The sequence below is a fragment of the Oreochromis aureus genome, linkage group 3, assembly GCF_013358895.1.
Source record: "Oreochromis aureus strain Israel breed Guangdong linkage group 3, ZZ_aureus, whole genome shotgun sequence".
NCBI lineage: Eukaryota > Metazoa > Chordata > Actinopteri > Cichliformes > Cichlidae > Oreochromis > Oreochromis aureus.
This window is the reverse complement of record NC_052944.1, coordinates 28,635,897-28,659,883: the sequence shown is the minus strand read 5'-3', so window position 1 is coordinate 28,659,883 and position 23,987 is coordinate 28,635,897. Positions and strand designations below refer to the sequence as shown.

Below are 23,987 nucleotides of genomic sequence, written 5' to 3'. Positions count from 1 at the left end.
CCATTGGTGGAGTTGCATGCCTTTATCTAAAAAATAAACTAAAATAAATAGTAAGCTAGCAAATTTAAATGTATTAAATAAAAATATACAATGAATATAAAAAAATGTTAAAAAACATATTTAAAATAAAAAAAATGGTAAAAAATAGAAATTCATTCCAGCAATGTTCAATAGTAAGACAAATTAAAAAATACGATATAATGAATAAGTTTAAAATAAGGATAGTTGAGTCTGCAGTGGTGAACAAAGTGTGTGTGGTGTTCAAACAAACGCAGTAACAGCAGCAGCTGTGATTGGCCAGTTCCTGTCTGTGAGTCTCGCGCTCAGGAGTCGCTCTACGTCCTCAGTAGAGGCGTTGCTCTCGCTGCTCTCTGCTCATTGTGCGACTTCGGCGAGAGAAATTTCCGCTTCCTGCACCGATAAACACCAGCGGGCGAACACGCACCGAGCCGACACCAACTTAAGCAGAGGGAGAGACGGAGAGAGCCGCGGGTATTTGCCGCCTGCCGTCAGGTAGAAACCCCGGAGACTGCGATGTTTTCACTGTCAGGCGGAGATTAGCACTTTCCTGTTAGCGCTGCGCTCGCCTGCACCATCCGGAGCCTGAAAAAACAAGGCAAAGCGAAGCGCGGAGACGGAGCTAGAGCACCAGAAGAAGGACGACACACGGAGAAGGCAGACTACTACGGGTATTCCCCCCATTAGCTCCGTGTTAAAGCCCGTTTTCAGCCTCCAGGATGTCGGAGCGAGGAGGGCTCCCGCGGACTGGGGGCGTCCCTTCGCCGCACATGCAGCCCTCCAAGCCGGTCAGCATCTCCAACCGTCCGGTCCATATGAACCTGTACGCTACCTGGGAGGTGGACCGCTCCTCGCCCAGCTGTGTGCCGAGGTATGTGCAGGGGAGATGGTCGGGCTTAGCGTGACTTATCGCTTTTTGGTGGGGTGGGCTGGTTGTTGTGAATGGGAAGTGACCCAGTCAGTGTGTTTACACTGGGGGATTGCAAACACACAGACACCCACGAGTGCCTATTTAGGAAGACTCATTGCACTGGTGGCTGTTGTGGTGTTAACAAACTGGTAGATCCCTTTAAACCCGTTAATTAAGAGGCTGCCTCCAATAGCAGTGGTGTTACCCTGTGACTGGACCTCCTGTTAGCACTTTTTGTGGTCCCCAGCCCTCAGCTCGATCACTCTACGACTCTGCTTTTAAAGATAAAGGCAGGCTCCCTCGTTATTTCCAAACAGCCTTAGTTGTTGCCCAGCTGATTAGCGCAGACAGACAAAAGATTGATGAAGCACCGGGTCACGCTGCCCGTCGCTGCAACTGTAGAGAGCCACTTTGCATCCATTTATTATACAGCTGTAACAGTAGGTGCTGTGATGTGTGAGTCTGAGGGAGATGACAAAGCCAGGGATCATCTCTGAGGTGCACCCACAAGCTGAAACGTCTTGTTTAGTGTCAGATCCCTGCTGAGACTTCCACTGCTTCTCGTCATGTGACTGGTGTGTGTGTGTGTGTGTGTGTGTTCGTGTTCATAAGGGCAATGCAGCAAGGTCATGTTAGGAGAGACACCTCATCCACCTCTAAGCTCTGCCTCAGACAAAGACACTGAAGCGTTTCACAGCCACCCTGCAAGGGGGGGGGGGGGCTCACAGAGGCAGATGCACGTGGTCATGTGTCCTGTGATAATCAGGTGTAATCTAAATGAACACGCTCCAGCTGCAGCTTGTCTCATTGTTCTTTTTATGGCGCTTAAGTGATAACCCTGGTCATAACAAGTTCGATTCAGGGTCAAAGGTTAACTGCTACTGCTGAAGTAGTGCTTGTGTTTTCCAATCCCAGCTAAGCAAACAGTTGGGGAGCTGCTGCAGCATAAAAACATGTGCAGAAATGCTTTTCTCCATAAGCCTGAGCCGCATCCTCATCCAGATGAGCGCAGATGTTTAGGTGACTAAAAGCAATTAGTGGGGAATAAAAGCACTGTGGTCATCATCACACAAAGCCCGCATGCTGACACCCTAATGCTGCTCTCTGAAATGCTCTGGGGCTTTACTGGATTTAGAAGCAAAACCTCAAAAGTACGCTTGGCTTCTTAGTGGTCTGCAAGTGTGTGTGTGTGTGTGTGCACACCTCAATGACACAGCTGTAAATCTATGTCGTGCAATTAGCTCTCTTAACTATAACACCCAGTGTTTTCCTGCACATTAAATGTATTTCCCCCCTTTTGTTTGAGATGATTTTTCCATGTTTGCATCAACGTCTTCAGCTGATATTTGAGTAGTTTGGCATCGTGGTTCAAAATGCGATTGTGGACTTTTTCTATATTTTTTTTTATTCCACCCCCTGCAGCCGTCACGGCCCGTCAAATATCTTCGATTTCACTGCAGTTTCAGCAACATGGAGGCAGGAAAGGAGGGGGGGGAAAAGGAGGGTGGGAGGGTTGGAGAGAAATGGAGGATGACACTGGGAGATGGGGAGTAGCAGCACTGACTCTGTCATCTACATTTAAATGGGATTTTTCACAGACACAAGCAACAGGGAAGTCTAATCCGGAGTCAGAAGAACCTGCATACCACACACTGAATCAGTCGCGGGGATGTCTTGCAGAGTCTTGACTGTGGCCTGTTTGCTTCTTGTTCAATGCCTTGTTGCCTAATCTTTGTCTCTGCAGTAAGGACTAAGAACTTCCCCCTCTCCAGCCGAGGTGCTGTTGCTCTAACCTCTTCCTGTCTACCCAGAATGCCTCCTTGTGTGTTGTTTACACTGAGCTGTGGGTTGCATTTGCCCTGACAGGAGCACACATCCTGCTTATCCTGATATATAAAAAAAAATCTGGACGTGCTCTGTATTTATAGGTGTTTATATATCCACCCAGACTCGCAGGCCATGTGGCTCCTTTTTTTTGTTGTTGTTGTTGTTTTTTGCTCGTATTCAGAGGGGAGTTGACAGGAAATACTTATGACTGATATCAGAATGAGAGATGATATCAGTTGTTTGAGCAGCCACGAGTCAGAGTTTTGCATCAGCCTGCGATTACCAGCAGCCGTTACTACCCCAATATGTTTTGAAGGGCACAAAAGGCACAGTCATCTCAAAATCGGCTCCACCCTTCCTCATATCCATCCACGCAACAAGAGTGCCGCGAAGGTCACGTCTGTGCTCTGGGTTCCCGACCTTCTATTCTCATGTTTTAGAATGATAGAGGAATAAATCATTTCTCTGGCTGCGTACCAGGGCGATTCCTCTCTCTCTGCCGCCTCCTCTGCTCAGTTCATTGCTTCCTATCTCACCCCGGGCGGTTTGTAAGGCAGGGGGGGGGGTGAAACTTTCATTTTCTGCAGCCAAAATAACGAGTACAGCAGCTGCTCCGGCAGGCCTGACACTTCACTCCATGAACGCAGAGGCAGGGGTAGTGAATAGAGATTAGCAGCTCTCAGGTGCGCTCGCTGTCAGGTGGAATGTCGGATCATGCACGCTGAGCATGGTTTGGATTTCAGCGCGCAACATGAGTGTAGTCAGAGGCTCTTTGTGTAGCTGCTCTCCGACAGGTATTCCAGGAATGGGTGCGAGCACCGACATGATCACCTTGCATCGTTGAAGAAGCTGAGGGGGGAAAGTCCCACGACTCGGGTCGCTGGGTGGATCGCGGGGATTTTTGCTCAGTGTTTCACTCTGGCTTCTAAGGAGAAAGCCTTCACGAGTACCGTGCCCCACTGACCCCACTGACCCCTCAACACGAGGCTTTGTCCATTTGCAGGCTGCTGCCATGGGATTGGTCGGACTTTCCACTGTGGCCGCTCAAACAGTAACTCAGACCGAGTTCACCTTAACAAAGAAAAAAGTTAATCATGTTGTGAAACCTACTTAATGGGGAGTTGGCGGATTATGAGATTAGTAGAGTCTAATATTGGCTGATTTTGTCCTATTAGAAATGAAGAGCTTTTGGCATGTTGTTGGATACGAAAAGACAAAACAGCAGCTCCATTCCTTATTATTAAAAATGTGTTTGCTACTGCAGTAGAGCAGATGGTGGTAATTTGTGAAATATATTGCTGGAAAGTTGGGGGTATGGTATAATCAATCCCACTGAATCAAGTTGTTTTAGAACAGAGGTGTCAAACATGTGGAAAATGCAATGAAGTAAGTGTGAACTTTTAACTGTGTTTTATTCCTACGAATGGATCACATCCAAACTGAGGATCCAGAGGTTTGAATCACTGTCATTTTTACAACCTTCTGACAAAGACACCGCCCTCACCTGTCATACTACGCCTAAATAGGTAATAGAAACACCTTCAAAAAATACAAAACGAGATTGCTTTTTACCATAAACGAATCGATAGACAATTTCCTCTTTTATTCTCTTATTATTGTGGCTCTACAGCAAAAAAAGGACATCTTCTTAGAATTAACGGTACATTTTCTGCATGTATTTCTTAACCTATAACCCCCCGATGTGGACATCGGGTCAGTTGGAGGCGCAGTCGAAGATTGCAGCGGTCCCAGATCAGATGTACACACTGGAACTCTTTCCCATGTTGCTTGTCTGTGTTTATTGTGCTATGGTGTGTTGATATCTGTGCATTCCTGTATTATCCTTTTGTGTTACACATTTCAATGTTTTTTTCCTCGCTACCTAGCCTGACCTGTCTCCCCAATGTGATGTTTGTGTATTGTATGTACGGTCGGCAAGGTCTGTCATCTCGGTTGCGGGCAAAAGACCTGCAACTGACAAATAAAGGCTATCTCATCTCTCATCATCTCATCTCAGCTGAGGTGTGTAATGAATTGAGTCTGGTCGTGATCAGTTTTAGGAATCTAGTTCATGAAATGCGAAGGTTTTCAGAAGGTTATTAGTGTTCTGGCTGTCCTTAGTTCAGATTTAACTGTATGTGGCTCCTGTAATAAATGGGCTTGACACCTCTGTTTTACAGCCTATAGTTTTTTAGGATGTCCCCTCTTTAAGCCAGCTTTTTTCTGATTTGCTGCCCGTCGCTAACAGGAGTTTTAATCATCAGAAAGGTCTTCCCTGTTCACAGCCAGAACTGTGAACCTGAGATGACATTGGGGAAATTCCCAGTCACTGACATCACACAGAGCCAGTAGGAAAAAACCCTTGGAATCTGAATATATACCGCTGTTATTCCTGGGTATCTTTTTCTTTTTAAACCATCAGAGAGAGAAATTTAAACAAAAACAAACATTTTTTATTGATTAACTAAACGTCACATCTTGAGCGTTCCTTGTATCCACTTTTAGTTGGTTAAGAGTTTCATAATGCAGCTATTTAAGCCAGCTTTTTAGAATTGAATCAGCCTGACGCCCAAACGTGGGAGCTAAACACACGATAAACAGTATAAATAAGTGAAAGCAGCGAGGTCATTGCATTAAAAATAAATCTGCTGCTCTGGTAATGAATACTGCCGGCGTGAGGAAGTGCGCTGCAGAAATGCAGGATGCTCTGAATTATACATTGTGTGTTTGTTCGACTCGTTTGCTGTAATTGCCCCGCGATACAATAGTGGACGTCACGTTTCTCGAGTGTCAGCGTTACATTATCCCCCCCCCCCGAACCCCTGCATGCACACCCCCCTCCTCTAAACACCGGCTGCTGAGCGTGCACACACAACTGGACAGAAATGGAAATTGTGCTGACAGGCTATCGCATACGAGCATGCTCACAGGCAGGGTGACAGGGTGCTTCATTAAGGAGCTTTGGCTTTGCTGCTCCCTTAGACACTTCTTTTTTTTTCTTTAAAAGCTGAGTGGCCGAAAAGGTCTGAAGTTTCCTCCGCGGCTCGGCTCGCCTGTTGGAGATGAAGGGAGACGGAGCGTAAAGTATAAACCTCTTCACCCAACTTGCCACCATTATTTACTATTTGTGCCTGTAGCCTTCCAAGCACAACTCCTCAGGGAAAGCTGGAACACGATGGCATGCAGTGCATGACCATTATTGACTGTAATGATGTTTATCCAGTGGCTTTCCAAAAGACACTGGAATGTGTTTTTCCCAGTGGTATTGGGAATAAAAATGTGGCAGTTGGTTAAATGTCTTTCTCAGCTGCTTGAAAGCTGACAGGCAGAGAAACCTTTAACCCTGCTTTAAAAAGCTGCTAACCCACTCAAAATTTCACCGCTACGCCTTTTTTCTGCTGTAATTCTGCACAGTGAGACGAATCCTCTTTTGCAGACCTTCCTTAGATTGAAATTTGCTGGGTAACAGTGTCAGCGGAGAGGCCTGAAAACGACTCTGAGGAGAAATCTTGGTATCACAACCTGCTTTTGATTTGGCACTTTAGTTTAGTGCGACGTACAACTGTGTCTCACAATGTTGTTTTTATTATTATTAAGTTTCCATTTTTTGGTTAAAAAGACTCCTCGAGTATATAAAACAACTTTCAGAGCCTTGTTGGGGAACGTTTCCCCGCAGTGCTGTTCCCAGGAGAAAATAATCTCCAGCTTTGACGCATCTTCTCATAAAATTGAAGCATGAAGTGTGCTAATTCAAATCCCTCATTTGAATGATTTGTCTCCGGCTGCTATTTTGTATATTTCCGCTGCTCGTCGTGACGATTTTTTTTCTTTTCCTTTCTGGATGCCTGACGTATGATTTGGTCCCGAGTTCCCAGTCGAGATGCTTTTTGACTTCAGTCATGGATTATTTCTTCTCCTCCGTGGCAGCAAAAGCCTTGACGTGTGTCCTCAAAAGCTGCGTCGTGCTGCAATCATCTAAACACTGTCAGTGCTGACTCGAGTAGACAAACATTGTTGACGGCCTAGAAACATTAAGATCTGTGCACCCTGCTTTTTCATATCTAAATCCCAGTAATAGATGTTGCCAGATTGGCTCACCTTGACAGCCTCACTCTGTATTTTTAGCAGCCAGTGTGGGTTATGAAGCTATTTAAGTATTTCTTGTAACTGAATGCGTTTGTATTAATGACGACATGGAAAAACATCATGAATTTGTTGAAAACGGAATAATCATCCATCTATTTTCTTCCGCTTATCCAAATCAAAGTCATGGGAGGGGCTGGGGCGTGTCCCAGCTGTCATGAGGTGAGAGGCGGGGTACATCCTGGACAGGTTGCCTGTCTGTTGTGGCGCCTTGATTAGACTTTGAGTGACATACAGCTCATAATCAGACGGTTTGGGTCTGTGCAGATTTTTTTTGCTTTGTTTTGTTTGACCTCAGTTTCATCCGTGGAGAATTTACATTACGGTGCACCAACTACACATGCACCCCAGGGAGCAGACTTCAGAGAGGTGTATGAATGACTGCTCAGCTATATAATCAAGGCTTAACACAGAGACACTGACAACAATATGCTCTCACTTGCATATCTTTGGACCGTGGGAGGAACCCCCACAGGGACAGAGAGAGCATGCAAACTCCACACTCCCCTGGCCTGGACTGCGGTGATTCTGCTAACCACCACACTGCTGCGGTGTAAAGCTCAGCTTGTACTTTGCAGTGAACACTTTGGATGGATGATGGGTTTTTTCCCCCTTTCTCCCACTTCAGAAAAGAACCCCTTCTCTCCGAGCCTGTTACCGCCGGTGCGCTCGCACATAAAGAGATGCCCTGCTCACCGAGACAAGAGCTGTGGGAACTAAATGTTCGCAACATGCAGTTTCACAACCACTGTTGAGGCTAACAATGCTCTCTGTGAAACAAGCCCTTTGCGCATGTGGTGAGAATTGCACGGCTGCTGGGGCGTTCTCTGCTCAACTTCTCTAGGGTACGTCTCGGGGTACGAAGCAAAGAGTAGTAACGTTACATAAATGTGACCTGTGTCAGAGAGACCGATAGAAGCTGGTTATGTTGCAAACGCTGTGCAAAAGCAGGCAGACAGAAATCATCTGGGTGTCAGTGGGTGTTTGTTTCTCACACAGGGTCTTGTAGCAAAAGAGAGAAGTGTGAACTGAGGTGTTTGGCTGCTGCTGCTGTATTGTAGAGGTCGGTCTCTATAGCTGCTGTGGTCTGAGGAGGCCTTTGTTGCGGTATCGTAATGTTCTTGTGTGTGTTTTTATTGTTTAAAATTTATACTTTTGGTTGCTGCACTGTTTGACTTTTGGTCATGATCTCCCTACTGTGGGGACTTCTGACGCACACACACACACACACACACACACACACACACACACACACACACACACACACACGCGCACACACACGCACACACACACACACGGGGACAGATTTCTATTCTAAGGTGTAGTGACACCTGATTCGCAGGCAGTGTCACTGACATATGCTTTGCTTTCATCCACCGTGTTATGAACAAGGACACCTCTGTATACACTTACAGAGAAGGACGTGCAGTGTGGAGAAACACAAATCATGCTGACAACAGGTACATAATCGCACACACACTCTTGCACTAGATCATCACAAGTTTTCTCCGTAGCTCCATTTTTGGCCTGTTGAAACCTGAACGCTGCTTGATGGAAAAATGAAATTCCAGTCGCTTGCTGCATACCTCTGTTTGTTTATAGTTTTTCCCCGGAATACGTTGAGAGGAAACCGTCTGGCACTAACGCCTTACAAACAGCACGGCCACGCTGTTAAGATTTGGACTTTGTAGTGGGTAAATTGCGGATGCGGAAAAAGTTAACAGCAGGTAATTTGCACTAGGACATAAAAACAACAGTTGCTCTTTGTGCGTCTGTGCTGCCACTTTATATCTGTGGTCATGCAAATAACACTTGCTCACGTCTGTAATCCTCTCCGGCTCAGGTTACACGCTGTTTCCCCTGGGTGATAACACAAGCTCGTAATGCACTTAACACAGATTGACCTTGACACAGCGCCAGTGTTTTAGTAACTCTGTCGATAATTTATTGGCATTTTTTCCCAATTCTGCACAGCGTTGCGGTTTTGTGGGGCTATAAACACAACTTTGTGTTTATAGCCGCTTCAGTTTTAGATAGTTTGGTTTTCTATGCTGATGATGTTGTTGTGCTCTCTTTGAGTAAGACCAGGCTGGATCGTCCTCATCGTATGTTTGAAGTGTTTGTTTAAACTGTGTGTGAAAGAAATAAATGGTTTCAAGTATTTTTTTTTTTTTTTTCCAGTGGAAGCTGTTAAGCCTAAGTGTTATATACTTAAGCAACCATTTACTGGCAATTTGTTGACGCTGCATTTGAGTTTCTCTTCTGAGAAACTCACTGATGATCTTGTTATATCTAACTTGTTACCAACCTGTTGCCAATTAACCAAATTAGCTGCAAAATGTTCCTCCAGCTGTTTGTTTTTCTGAGACCTGTTATTGTCAAAATGGTACATTTTCTCAGTTCAAACATTCAGTATGATTTCTTATGTTCCAATTTGAATAAAATATGGGCTTGTGAGATTTGCAAATCATTGCTCTGTGTTTTTGTTTACAGTTTATACAGTGTGTCAATTAGGGTTGTACATTGGTGGCCATGGGTTTGCCAGAAACCGAGCTGAGGGAAGCCCCTGTGTGGGGAAACGGTGACGTAGCTACATTAGCTGCATGCTAAGATAAGCCAATTTAGTTCTTTCTGAAGTTTCATAGATAAGAAGCACAACTCCATTTCTATAGAAAGTAAAGCTAATATGAGTAGGGTAATAGATTTTAACCAGTTTAGCACCCAAAGGTAAAAAGACACAAAACTAAACTGGCAAAATGTTAGCAAACATGCTAATGTTTTGTACTAGTGGCTTTTAATAGAACATGAAAGAAAGCCGAGGTCAAGCCGTGTATACAGAGCAGTTTGTCGAGGGATGGGCTGAAAGAGTCACAGTATTTTACTCTAGTCCAGTAAATGTCATTTACAGAATATCAGAAATGTAAATGAAACAGTAGAATTAATGTAGCTGGAATAAAAACTGAAACTGAAAATGCGCAACTTTCTCTTAAAGCTTTGTGTCTTTCCTTTTTTCCCTCTTGTGTTCAGTGTTAGAGCTGTGTCACTTTGGTCTCGCACCGCAGATTCATATAAAAGGAAGGCACATCCTTTTAAAGATCTAACCAGTAATACTGTTACACTTGTTGTTGGAGTGGCTGCTTCTCAGCTTGACTCACGCTGTGACACTGTGATATTCTCAGTTCGTTATGACGGCTGTACTGGGCCAGGAGTGGCTGGGATTGGTCGATAACCAAGGGCATAATGTGATCACCCAGTACCCATCCAGCAACGTGCAGTTGTGCAGGAGGGGTGGGGTGGGGTGGATATAGCGCTTGGATAGCATCGCCTCCATGTCTCAGGCTAAACTGGATTAGGCGGGTACTCTGCTCATTAATCCGCAATCGCTTTAACGAAGGGTCAATTGTGTTTGCGTGTGTGTGTGTGTGTGTTTGTGTATGTGTGGAGAGAGAGAGAAAGAGACAGACAACAAAGAGAGACTGTATGCTCCTGTAGTGTGAACCTGTCACTTTCAGGCACACCCATAGTCAGTGAAATGCAGAAATGCACAACAGGCCTGTGAACAAGATGCATTTCCCACTGGCAACACATATGTTATCTTGTGTAACGCATGCAAGCACACAGACACACACACACACACACACACACACACGCTGCACACGCTGCACATCACGTATCTTGCAAGACTAGATTTGAAAGAGGCCAGACAACAGGCCTGCGCTCTGGATAAGGAGGTGCAAACTAGACCAAACACGATGAACAGACCTGCCACCAAAGATAACTCATGCTCGGGTTTATTTTTTCCCCCCTTATTTAAATATACTGCAACAGTGTCCTAACCTGAATTCGTCAGACATATTTTCTTTGCTATAAACACATTTGATCACCTTTGACAGACTTGAATGTGCTATGTGTGAACCTTCAAACGTGTGGATGTTTAAAGGTTGCCCTGCTTAGGAAGTAACCGGCCTCGGTGCGTCCTTGCCTGTGGCTGTGGGAAGTAGAGCAAGACGGAAGGAAATGGGCAGAGAGAGAGAGAGAGGGAGGCACTGAATGGAGGCGAGAGAGCGAGAGGAAGGGCTGCATACAAAACTGAGCAAAAGAGCAAAAGGTCACTTCTTAAATATCTAGGACACCTTACTTTGCGTGTGTAGGTGTGTACTCGTATTCCCTGCATTGTGGGAACCAAAATGTGTGTACAGTCACATTGTGGAGACCCAGTTCCCTTTTTGGGGACGTGAATTTAGTCTTGAGAATTAAAATATTTAGGGTTACAACTTGAGTTGCGGTTGGATTGCAGTTAGAATAACTTGATGTACCTGTTGGACATGTAGGTGGCTTTGGAAGTTGATTTGTCCATGCGACCTCTGGCAGGAAGCGTAGGGGAAAAGAAAAAGACAGGATGCTTGTAAAGCCCTGTGAGATGATAACTCAGCCCCATGACAGATGTGGTTGGGTCCAGTGTTTAATTAGGCCAGCATTTGCTGACTTAATTCGATGTCATCTATCAGCGTACAGCATTTAATTGTCATGTATTTTGTTTGGTGTATGACTGTAATAAAAACGCAGAGATTTATTGCTCATAGCGGCCTTCCTGAGTTGTGTTTCATCTTTTCACAGTAGCTGAACACATCCCCATTAAAGCAGCCCCTCACCTGATAAATATCAGGGCTCGGGATTTAAGCGACGCCTTCTTAAGTGACCGAAAAACGAGGTGGGCTTGTTTGCACAGCTGTAATAAGATTTCTTCTTGGCACGTAGCGTTTCTGTGGCAGGCAGAGCAACGTGTACATCTAAAAACAAAAATAACAAGAGAGGGGGAAATGTGAGGTTGTGAGTGTGTTTACAGGAATAATTTCCATTCCACTACATTTCTATAGCCATTATATACCCAGGCAGCCAGCTCTGAATCCAAAGAGCTCTATTCTTTGCTCATATTGCAGGTTGGGGCCATGAGGGGATTTTTTTTCCCTTTTTTTTCCAATCACTTTTCGATGCTCGCAGCGTTGCGTTGAATTCATAATCGCTATTTGAGTCATCTCAACTCATCCTATACCAACCAGCCTCCCTATAATAACCACCTGCCTCATATTGTGTGGGTCCTCTGGGGGTGGATCCCTCATGAATGCCAGGACCTAAGCTTTCCCAGCGCATGACTGAATTGTAATGAGAGTTTAGTCGCTTCACCTGTGTGTTGCTGGGCGGTGTAGGTTTTCCATGCACTGCTGATGTTCTGTGTGTGAGAGAGGTTGTTTATTCTCTCACTGCAGCACTTGAAGCAGCTTCTTCTTCACCTCACACCTGCATGTCTTTCTTTTTCCCTGTGCAGCTCGTTCTTGCCTCACCTTGCTTCTGCAGTAAATGGTATGAGTGTGTGTTTGCTGACACTGTTCTCACACTGATTGCTGCTCTTAAGTATCATCAGCTCTGGATTTTTTTTCTTAGCTGCGCTTCAATCAGCCTGCCTGCCACATTATTAAGTCCAAATAGCGATTGAGTGGATGTGTGTGCCTTGTGCTGTGTTTTCACAGCAAAGGTCGGCTTCAGCCGTGTCATTATGTTTGGCAGAATCGGTGTCCTGACTGGCCTTGCTGTTAAATGGGGCTTCTGTGTGTTTTTAGCGCGTTCTCCTTGATTTTGTGCCTCGGCATATCACTTTATGCTTCACAGAGTGTAAATCGTCTCGCGGCTTACATCAAGTAGCGGTTTGCTGTGTGTACGTGCGTGTGTATGTGTTCTAGCAGGGTATTCTTGCTGTAGGCTAAGTGTCAGCTCATGTCAGGAGGGTGACTTGCTTTTTGCAGAAGTGCAGCAAAGAAAGGCTAGAGAGGGAAGGGAAAGGGGGGGTCGGGCGTCTTCAGCAGCAGAAGAAGACAAGTCAACATCTTCCACTGGAGCTCGTCTTAGAGCGTTGAAACCTTTTAAGCAGCATTCACTTTGTTTGCACAGGTAAAGCTGTAGCTCCTGTGAATATGCAAAACAGAACAGTTATAAGCTCCAAACTGTTGGACTGCAGCCGCTGACAGAAATCCCTGTCCTGCTGTGCAGCCTTGGTGAGGTCAGTGTTGAGCCTGCACCTCCACCTGCAGCAGGTCCTGAATAGGAGAGCCTGACTGATACAATAACATTATGGTGGCATTAAAAATCTTTAAGTCTGATGTGATCTTTTCCTGACCAATAATTGTGTCGTTTTTTTGTAAACTCAAAGAAACTGAAAACAAAATAAAATAACAGTTGAAAGTGAAAACCTTCAGACGAAAGACGTGTCAGACGAGACTTCCAGACTGCTGATCAAGATTTGGGTGTATTTGCCTCCCAGTGCTGGCTTTGAGTCATTTTAACTGTAGTTCTGGTGATTCTGACTTGGGTCACATAGAAAATGACTCTAACAGCTATTAATGATCGAAAAAGCTGCAGACACATTTTGTGGCCCGATCGAAGAGCTGAACTGTTTGGGCTCTAGTTCTTTATGGCATCTCTAAGGTTAGCTGTTATTATACTCTGGAACATCCAAGTACGGCAGTCAGTGATCTGTTAGTAGCATCAAAGCTGATTTTTGCCCCGAATAATGAAGCAGTGGCAAAATGGCCATTCAGCCTGAATGTCGGGTTAGGGAGGCAGCAGAGAGAGTCTGCGAGCGTCGTGCATGGATCATAAACCAGGACAGATGGAGGGTGACGAGGAGAAGTCGATGAGAATGACAAGAGGAGTGCCCCGTTGCGAGGAGTCAAGGGGGAAGAAGCGTGAAGCCGCGGGTGAAGATGAGAGCCGGCAAAAGAAGGATTAGACTGTGAAGGAGAAAAAAATGAGCTTGAGTGGATGAAGGTGAGACACAAAGGCAGAAAGAGGAGGAGGACGTGTGGAGGTGGATATAGAGTGGGAGGGTGGTGGGCTGGCTTTATCAGAGTGGAGGAACATCAAAGCTAGGTGGATGGGTGAATGGGAAAGGAGCAGCTGGGGCAAAAGGAGGAGATATGGCAAAGAGACGTGTGTTGATTGAGGTATTAGATCCTCCACATGCCTCCCTTTTTCCTCCTCTCACTTTATTTTATAAAGTGAGTAAACAAATTTCCCACCTGTGGGACTAATAAAAGTCATCTTATCTTATTTTCCTCTCTTTCTTTATCTAATCTTTTCTCTCCCTCCTGTTTCCTCATCATCAGTCTTTCCTTTATCCAGCTCCCACCACAGGCACATTCCTCACTATTAAAGCTAGTCAGTATCTAAATCTCAGCTCTTCTGTCGTGGGCATCATCCTAGTCTTGTCTATAACTCATCCAGCTTTCTGTTTTGTCCTCTCCGGGCCACCGTTGCAGCTCTGCCCCACAGTCACAGCTTCCTTTCCCCAACACCTGTGATGGATCTGCCACAGAGAACATTTTCACCTCTGTCGCTGTTGTTTCTGGAGCAGTCAACACTCAAGGTGCCATTATGGATCTCTGGCACCTGCTGTCATAGATTTAGCACAGACATCACTGCCATGTCACGCGGCTGCTGTTTTTTAAACACCATTCTTGGGTTGAAGTGTCAGTCTGCTCTGTCAGGTAGAGATTGGGGAATAAATACAGGCACAAAGCTCACAAATGTCTCGGCCGTTTGGTTTTTGTCACTCGTCAGGCCCGCCAATGAAATTCTAGCAAAGCCTTAAAGTACAACTTGTACTAATATGGCTCTCATGAGGAGTAATTTACCCAGTTTACATGCACACATGTAGGAGTTGTTGCAAAGCAAACAGTTCACTGTACGTAGGCTGCTGGTGTGGTACCCTCCCACACTTGTAGCGGCGGTTTTTCCGAAAGCTCGCTTTGCACAAGCGGCACTAAACAAAATTGTGCAACGGTGAAGTAGTAGATGGGCTGAACTGCCTCTTGTTTACAATTAGAACAAAGATGTCGACACAAATGCAGCTTTTCTCCGCCGAAAACTCATAAACTAACTTTGATTTTAGAGTTTTATTATAGAATGTTCACATTTCAAAGCCTGAATAGGCATTCAGTTGGCACAGACTTGAAGGAGAAGCTTTAAATCGAACGATTGGTGTGTTTTCAGCTTCGGTTTTCAGCTCAGTTTTGCATGTTATTAACTCAGGGTCAGACCAAGGTCTATTCATGATATGGCAGTGCTTCCTCTATAATGTTTATCCGCAGAATGTGTAACATACCTTGTAAACAACAGCCTCTGAGACCTCAGATTAATCAGTCAGATCAATCCAATCCAATTTACAGCTAGTTAAATGTAGAAATTTGTGGTAAATACTAAAACTAAGCCTTTCTTTCTGGATTAATGTTCATATTTTCCAGTGAATTTCTGAACATAAAAAATCTCAGTAATTCACTTCACTGCTAAATGTGTGAATGGGTTTTTCCTGCACAACAGTAGCACAACTAGGCGAGTAATTTCTATTTCCCAAAAGCATCCGAAATTTTCATAGTGGTTATGAGTTTTTAAAGTGGAAAGTACTGATCATTTTGTTTGTGTTTTATTGGTGAAGAGTAATAATGGGTGCTGTTTGGAAGTTCCTGCTTTGGTGAGGTTTGCCCTTTCACTTCAGTGTCTGATAAAGAGGACACAGACATTACACATGAATGGGGTTTTTTAGGTTAATTAAGGACGCAATTTAGGCTCACAGTTGACGCAAAGACCCTCTAAAAACAAGAACTGAAACAGACCAAGACCCTGAATGGGAAGAGAGCCTCACCTTTAATTTCAGTGGTCACTGGGACACATAACAACCATCTCTGCGGGTTTCAGTTCGGCTTCATATTTGAAGTCGACGTCGATACCTAGGAAAATACTCACTTCCCTCTTTTCATTTCAGAACAATACAAACAATAATGCCAGTGATAAAATGGTTTTAAGTTATCTGATGTAGTGCAAAGTTTATTATTGAAACATAGCTGCTAATGGTGTGTATGACAATTTTAAGATTAAGAAAAAAGGCAGTATTTTTTAGGTAGACGGTGGTTTTCATTGCTGATCATATCCTTTTAAGACACTATCAGCCACTCACTTATTTCCCACAGTGTGTTTGATTGCCTTTCCTGACATAATCACCCCCATTAATCCAGTCAGCCAGGTTACTATAGTAACGCTTATTTTAAGATTTATGGTAACTTGTTTTAATACTTCACTGCTGTTGAAAAGGGAGCTTTACCTCTGGAAATTCCTCAGTGTTGATCAGCGTCGTCTGTTCAGCTGCTAGTGAGGGGAGGGGCTGTGTGTCATACGGAGGAGGTGAGGACGGCTGCAAAGAAGTATCTGACTGTGTGGCTTTGAATGTCATGAAAGGTGCCATTAAGTCAAATGTATCGCTGAAATAATGTTTCGTTTGTGATTTTTTTTTTTTTTGCTTTATTTGTAAATTTCTTTTTCAGCATATAGATTTTTATATTTTCATAGTATCAGCTATTCATTTGTTTATTTGACAACCTGTTACGTCTGTGTCTGAAGTATAACGTCTCATAGGGGTAAGTCCTGAGTGTGTGGCTCAGCCCACTGAGCACTGTGCAAATGCCAAGCTAATTCTGGTTATGGTGGCAGTAAGCGTAACCCCCCCCATAAATATACCTACCAATACATTTATATTTTGGGTACATAGTTTAACTTGTTGTGAACCTCATCTGTGCCCTTGCGTCAGTCTCTGGTTGGCTGTACCGTGGCTCTCTGAAAATTTACATTTTCAGTAATGATCGTTGTCAGATTTATGTGGCCTTGTTTTTGTTTTTTTGATGAACACACACACACACACACACACACACACACACACACACACACACACACACACACACACACACACACACACACACACGCACACACACACCTCCCACAACACCTCTTGAAGGCACCATAAGTTTTGTGTCTTCATTGTTTGTCGCGTTCTGCCAGTTTCACTAGCTGCTATTTGTCACCATTGCTGAGAAAACCCCTCATGCATTCCCACAAGCCATTTGTTTAAAACGTTACATAACGCTCTGGGAAATGTTTTAACTGTACTGTGGATGATGATGATGACGAAGATGCAGACTTTTTTTAAGCAGGAGTGATTGGCTGTGTGTTTTTTTTGCTTTTTTTTTATGAGTGTGTTTTGGTTCAGTCCAGATGCAGAGCATCATGTTAGTGTGCAGATGGCAACGCTGGACCCCGGGACATACACATGCTCATGTTTATCCAGCTCTATGAGTGACCTGCTCTTTTCCTTACCTCCTCACCAACACAACACTGTAATCATAATCCGTGACAACACGCTCACCTTCACTTTCTCCCACGGGTTCGCCTGCTCTACTTCTTTCCTTTTTTTAAAATCTGCATTTTTTTTTTCAATTTGATCACCCTGAATTATTCTGCGTTGAGGAAGTTTCATTCTCTTCCATCGCTTCTCTGAACTGGTGGCCTTACCAAACCTTGTTGGTGATTGTTGTTGCCCCCCCCAAGTTTAAAAAACAAAAAACAAAACTGGGCTGCCAACACGCTGCACAGTGAACTCCTTCCAAAACGAGGCAGCAGCCACCCACGTTTGGAATACGCGTACTACATGGCCCAGTATAAAACATCAAAAACACCCGAAAGGTCTGCCCACCTACATGCAGTCACACACTCAAATAACTCCCCTGCTGTGGGTAAAAACACACGCTCTAGAGCCATGACAGGATTTTGATGAGCACTCTGGTCCACACACACACACACACACACACACACACACACACACACACACACACACATTGTATATATACATTTTACTGTTGGGGAGGAATCACTTGTGTTCTGCTTTCAGAATAAATATGAGTCAGAGCAACAGAAAACTCACCGAGGGGCACACTTAGCTGCTCATGCATGTAATGCATACAGTATTACCCATGCGGTGTACACACACACGCAGACACACATCATAACCGTGTTATGTACTACCTGTAACCTACTTATGCCAGTGCGCACTCACCCACTCTATTTCTCTGCTTCTCCTACACAGTCAGACTGACACATACATTTACCACATAAACGCACGCACGCACACACACACACACACACACACACACACACACACACACGTGCTGCAAGACTAATGTGCTTACTCATCAATGCAAACACACATGCATGCGTAGGAGATCAGGGCACCGTAAGTAGACACAGGCAGGTTTGAGAGGAGAGCAGGAGAGTGTGTGTGCGTGCGGGAGATAACCAGTATGTAGAGGGTGGAGATCTGATAGCTGATTGTCAGAGGCTCACAAAGCACATCAGAAAAGGTTTCTTTTCTTCCACATGTTGAATTGAAACATGTGCAGATGGTCATTTTTACGTCTGGATGTTGCAGTTTGATGTCGCACTTCCGATATTACTTTAATGGGTGTGATGTTGGTGTAGGCGGAGCAGTCTCCATCAGAGTCATCTGCCGAGTTGAACCACATGGATACTGTTGCATCTTGTCTAGTCCATTTAGGCACTAAAGTGTGGTGTATGCTTGGGGGGAGGAAAAACAATCGCTGCTGATGTACAGGGTGGAGCAGGGGCGTTAGAGCTGTCGCCTCAGAGCAGGGAGGCTCCTGTTTGAACTCTGCTGGCTCGTTGGAGTCTTTCTGTGTGGAGCTAGCATGTTCTCCATGTCCTCCACAGTCCAAAGACATGCATGTTTGATTAACTATTGAAGTGTGACTGTGAACATTAAGGCTTGTCTGTCTCTCGGTGTTAGCCCTGCATTGGACTGATGAGCTGTCCAGAGTGGAGTGGTGGGGCTTAATAAGCTGTTAAGAAAATGGATGGAATATGTTGCATCACTTCCACTTGCAGCACAGTTATTGATAAACCGCCGTCCGGTAATTTTGTGCAGCCACACCAGCTTCAGGACACAGTCGATCATACTGATGCACACAGATATCACAGTGGGGTCAATAAATACACTATTCTTCTGTTTTTTCCTGCCTTTTTAAGACCGTTGTTTTCCTCACACATTGACTTGTAGTTTATGGTCATGACTTGTATTCAGCGTTGCAGAGCCACTGTACTGTTTAATTAAATGCCAAGTATGGTTATAGTGTCACACATGAGTTACTGTGAATCCCACCAGGAGCTCTGAAACGTTTTGAGGCCAAGATGGAAAACTTGCCAAGGGAACGTGTTATAATCCAAACATGAGTTTAACAAGCGCTTATTGGTTATTGTACGCTCGTCACAGACGCCATTGCATCAGATGCATTTGAGCTGATGTCACAATCACTTAATAAGTTCTATTGGCACAAAGATGACAAGAGTGGGACTAATGGGGACAGTATACTAAACATTTTATTTATAGCTAATTATTTTGGGGGTTTGTCTAAACATGTCTTCCTCCTGCAGCGATTGCTGTTATAGAAGCAGATTTTAAGACCATGCTTAAGCATCAGCAGTTTTTCCTGACATTTGTTATTTATTTACTCTGCCCGACTGTGCTCAGATCAGCTTGTTGTTGTGTTTCTATTGTATGAGTCAAGTTGGTTTTTGCCCATTGGTGGACAAGCTTTACAACATGAACAGTCATACCGTGGTTGAAGGGTGCTTCTCTCATCTCTTTACTTTCATTTTCATTCATTGACCATCTTAAATGCTGATGCTGGTGAATGTGCAAATAGATGATAATATTGGGATGCCGATGAATCGGTTCTAAGAAGTGACGCCAACACAGGAGTGCCTTAAACATGATTCCCCTAACGTGATGGCTGTGAATCCCACAGTGTTGGCTTCTTCTGTAAACACTTTACTGAAGAGCTTGTGGTGGTTTGGGTAAAACTTTAGGTATATTTTGCAAATTCTGGTGATTTTAAGTGTCTTGACAGGAGATTTATGGAGGATATGCTCACTGGCCTGTGAGTGTGCCGTTTCATGCTCAGATCTGCTCTTTGCTCATTTTCATCTTGGTATTTTAGTCCCATTAAGGGGCTGATTACTGGAAAATAACAAGTTAGCCATTAAAGCCTTTTCATTACTTTGCGCAAAGTAAGCCTTCATCCGTTCTCCCCTGATCAACAAGCTGCGTAATGGATACTCTGTTACTAAATGACCCCAAGCCTAGTTTTACATTAATGCACATTTACTGTTAGCCATGATGCACAACACAGCATCCTTGCAACTACAGCTACATCTTATTAATAGCGTCTGCTAGCATAGATGGAGGATGTGATTTGTCGTTCTTGTCAATTAAGGCGGTGAGATAAGCGTTTTACGTCACGCTGCTGGGTATTACGCTGCTGAAGCTTTTGTTGTCGTCTTGTGGTAATGATCCATTTCCTCTTTTGAAGAACTTTGAGCTCAGTAATTGGGGCAACAGTGGTGTGCAACAACAACAAACAAAAAGAAAAAAAACCAGAGCGTAACCACCGCAGATACCGAGGACGTGCAGATGCATGATGTGATGTGCTTGTTAGACCACTAAACCATGAGGACGCCCCAGTTATTCTGCTGCTGCTGCTGTAAACAGCACAGAGGTCCCACTGCTCAGGACATTCATCCTGTTAATTAATGAGGGTATTTGGCACAATCAATTTGGCTTTGTAGCTCATAAACCAAAAGACCGTCAGCAGAGCAGCGAGGCAAGAATCGAAACCAAAATAGACTCGATTGAGAGAGCCAGGACGTGTGGAGTGTGGGCCGGACTGGAACGTGACAAAACGACTGAAAATCCTACGTTGGTATCAACTGTGGAGGGGAAAAACAAACCCATTAAAAACAAGAGGAGTGGAAGGAGGAGCTGCGTGATGGGATGGAAGGAAACAGAGGCGCTATCTGATGAGACAGATGGAGGGGATGGAGAATCGCCGATTGCCAGAGGAGAAATGGAAAAGGCCTCGGATGGAGAGCGGGAAGTGGGCAGGAGATGAGAGGCAGAAGGAGAGAGAGAGAGTCCTGCTTTTTGTTGGCGAACAGTGTTGGACAGCTTGAAGGAGATAAGAGAAAAGGGGGGAAATGAGTAGTATGCAGAGGAGTGCACGCTTGCAGGAGGTCCTAATGCATTACGCCAGTGTGACTGTGACCCTGCTGTAAAGAGCCTGCCATCCTTGGATGGGAGGGACGCACCTTCAGAATGGATTGATTAGGTTTACATAGAGTCTCTCTGAAACCCACCTAAACACTCAGTTTAAGGCAATTATTGATAGAAGCAGTTTCTGCCTGTTTCTCTCATGCAAACTCGTGCATGCACACACATGGAAAAGGGAAAAGCCACAGAGGAGGAACAGACGGCTTCATTTCACGTCTAATATTCTTGAACAGAATATTCTGGTTTTTAAAAAAGGAGGGAAAAAAGTCTCTTTAATCGCCAAACTGATCCTCAGTAGCCGCTCTGCACTCGCGTGTCTCACAGCACATTTAATTATAGCCCCTTACTTAAAAAGCACTTCTCCCAGATTGTTGCAAAAGCTCCTGAAACTAAAGCAACAAAAGCAGACGTGGACGGAAAGATTAGGACGACAAGAGGCCGCCGTCTCTCCCAGAGCCCATTAGCTGATGAAAAGTAGCTTAGTATTACATTGCCCTTTTGCTGTTATTATTTATTGAAAACTCACCTTGTGTGCCAAGGTGAGGTTCGGATCTATTAATGTTGAACCTTTTGTGGTAATTTATCAAGCTTTTATAGCACGTTGAGAGTCGCTGTTAAATAAAAGCTAATTTTGACACGGATGGGTCATATTTATTTTCAGCAGCATGTTATTTCTGTGACTTCTTCTCTTTATTTTTGCCATGTTGCTCACTCTCATTCCTCCATCAGCCCCTTACAAGACAAAACACAGTCTAAACTTAAGTGTTTACAGGGGAACGAATGAGCCACAGACTGAAGTTGGAATCCAAGAACTATTTAAAGCTATTACTTCATTTTTTTTTAGTCTTATTTTTCTATAAAATTCTCTACATATATATTTTTCAGCTGCTTTCTTATTCACAACAGGTTGACACAAAGGGTTGTGGGAGCTCCACGTGTTTGAATCGGCAGATTTTTAAAACATTTTTATTAGTCTGGATGCTCTTCCCGGTGCAATCCCAAAGGGATTTATGTCTACTTCTGGGATTGAACCTGGAAGATTAGGCGACTGTACTTTAGAGCCTCTGCGTGTCCGTGTCAACTACAGCATCAAAACAAGCCATCTGATTTCCATCGTCTGGTCGTTGATGGCTTTTCTTTGCATATAGAGCAGATTTGCATATAGAGGAGGGGAATGAGGTCTGTGTCAATGCCAGGTGTGAACTTGGCCTAGATATAATGAGTTCAGTAGCCCTCAAACGTGTGATGCATCAGTGGGCTTGCTCAGAAGAACTATAGGCCACATTAACGCCTGTGAATTTAACACTTGACCCTAATTAAAGACACTTGGTCCTTCTAAAATCTCAGATCTGTTAGCTGGACATGGAGGACTGCATTTTTCTGCTTTCCTCTTTGATTGGCTCGTTTTTGTTGGACGTTTACACCTGATCACAATAAGAAGTTTTAATTGAGATGTCAAGAATCTGCTTCAAGGTCAAACTTTTGTGTGTGATTCATGTCCTACATACATTACTGCTCACATAAAATCAGATTTTATATGGAGATTAAAGATTTTTATAGACATTTAAATATATCCATGTTTGAATGGATTGCTTTGACAACATAACGTTAAAGATGAAGTGCTGTGACCTCACTGATCTGTTGACTCACTGACGGCCAGTGATGTCAGAGGTTGAACAATCAGAGGGATGGGTGGATTGTTGGAAATCAAGATGATGTTTAGCTTGTTTTTAATGCTTTAAGGCAGTGTTATGACTACCAATGAGAGAGCGCTACTGTGCGTTTGGTTTGGGCCATGCAGTGTGTATTATGCAGGGAGGATGTTAACAGGCACCTAACCTTTGACCTGTCTGTTATTGTGTCTTGATGCATGCTCAATAATCCAGGAAAGGAAATCCCAAAAAAGCTGATTCAGTTCATCTGAACATGCAGCATTTTCACATGAACTGAATCTGTTACTGGTGGGGAACCAGATGTTAGGACAACGGAAAAGCTCACCGACCTCTAACCTAGTGCCATCCTAAATCGATCAATACACACAATATTCAAAGCTACTGAATTAGTGCCGCGCTCTCCTGCTGCTCATTTCCATAAAAAATAAAACATTTTCCCTTCTCTCTCTATTTTTTTCCGTCTCCCTTCCTCATTTTCTACGTGCTAAATAGTAAAGCTTTCATGCATATTGATCAGCTGGACCATAATTAGCCTCCTCTGTGTGCATGTTTGCTTGCCTCCCTGGCTGTAATGAGCAGACAGTGCTATCACTTTGTAATGTGTGTCAGCGGGATTGGATGCCGTTTGGACAAACACTGATAAGATTTGAATCGGGACAGCTCTGACTGCGACTGACCACAGATGATATGCCAGCAGGCTGCTGCTGTTTGTATGTTGACTCAGAGCACATCATCCAGAGGTTTCCCCTTGGCTGAAACTGTTGCTACTGCGTGAGGCTGAATCAGACTGTAGGTCTAGCAGGAATGAAATGCAGATCTTAGAAATGTTTAGTTATAAGTGCTTCCCCGGTCGGTAGAGCCAGGTTAGAGCTGTAGAAATTTGGTTTGTGGTATATAATAAATACTGAACCCAAATGCCACATCTTTGGTTGCCATATCTCTAAATGACTCATGAGAATAGAAACGAGTGCAGCTTTGATTCTTTTGACAACCAAGTTGTTCATCAGATGAAACCGCAACATGTCCAGCTCGGTGAGTCAGACGATGTCAAATGTGCTTCCTCCCACTTGTAGCCGATATTACATTTTCTGAATATAGCTTTTTATTTTTGTTGAAATGTCAAGCGAAGCCAGATTCAAGCGTTCAGCCTCTGTGGAAATAATAAAAAAGTTAGATCTTAATAAAGATCAAACCACCTACGTAGTCTTAAGAGTGAAACTCGAGCCTGAAAGAAAAATTCAATGAAGGTCTTCAACAGAACCTTTAAAGGCTGGTGCTAAAGAAGCTGTTTTTAACCTTAAACTAATTAATAATGCATAATGAGTCAGCTGCTGAGAACTGGTCTCGGGAACATTTGATAACATTGTGTACTGCTGGTAATGATGATGACTCTGGCAGATTTAAGCTTCGTGACATG

General features: G+C 44.0%; 1 protein-coding gene across 4 annotated transcripts in view; it reads left to right on the top strand.

Moving 5' to 3' along the window:
• Positions 1–164: 164 nt before the first annotated feature.
• LOC116314324 (phosphofurin acidic cluster sorting protein 1) overlaps positions 165–23,987 on the top strand; it is a 71,832-nt gene continuing 48,009 nt past the window's right edge. For all 4 annotated transcript variants that reach the window (XM_039609840.1, XM_039609841.1, XM_031732298.2 and 1 more), the window contains exon 1: positions 165–889. In XM_039609840.1, the coding sequence (XP_039465774.1) occupies positions 738–889 (152 nt within the window). In that variant the 5' untranslated portion in view covers positions 165–737. The remainder of the gene's footprint in view (positions 890–23,987) is intronic.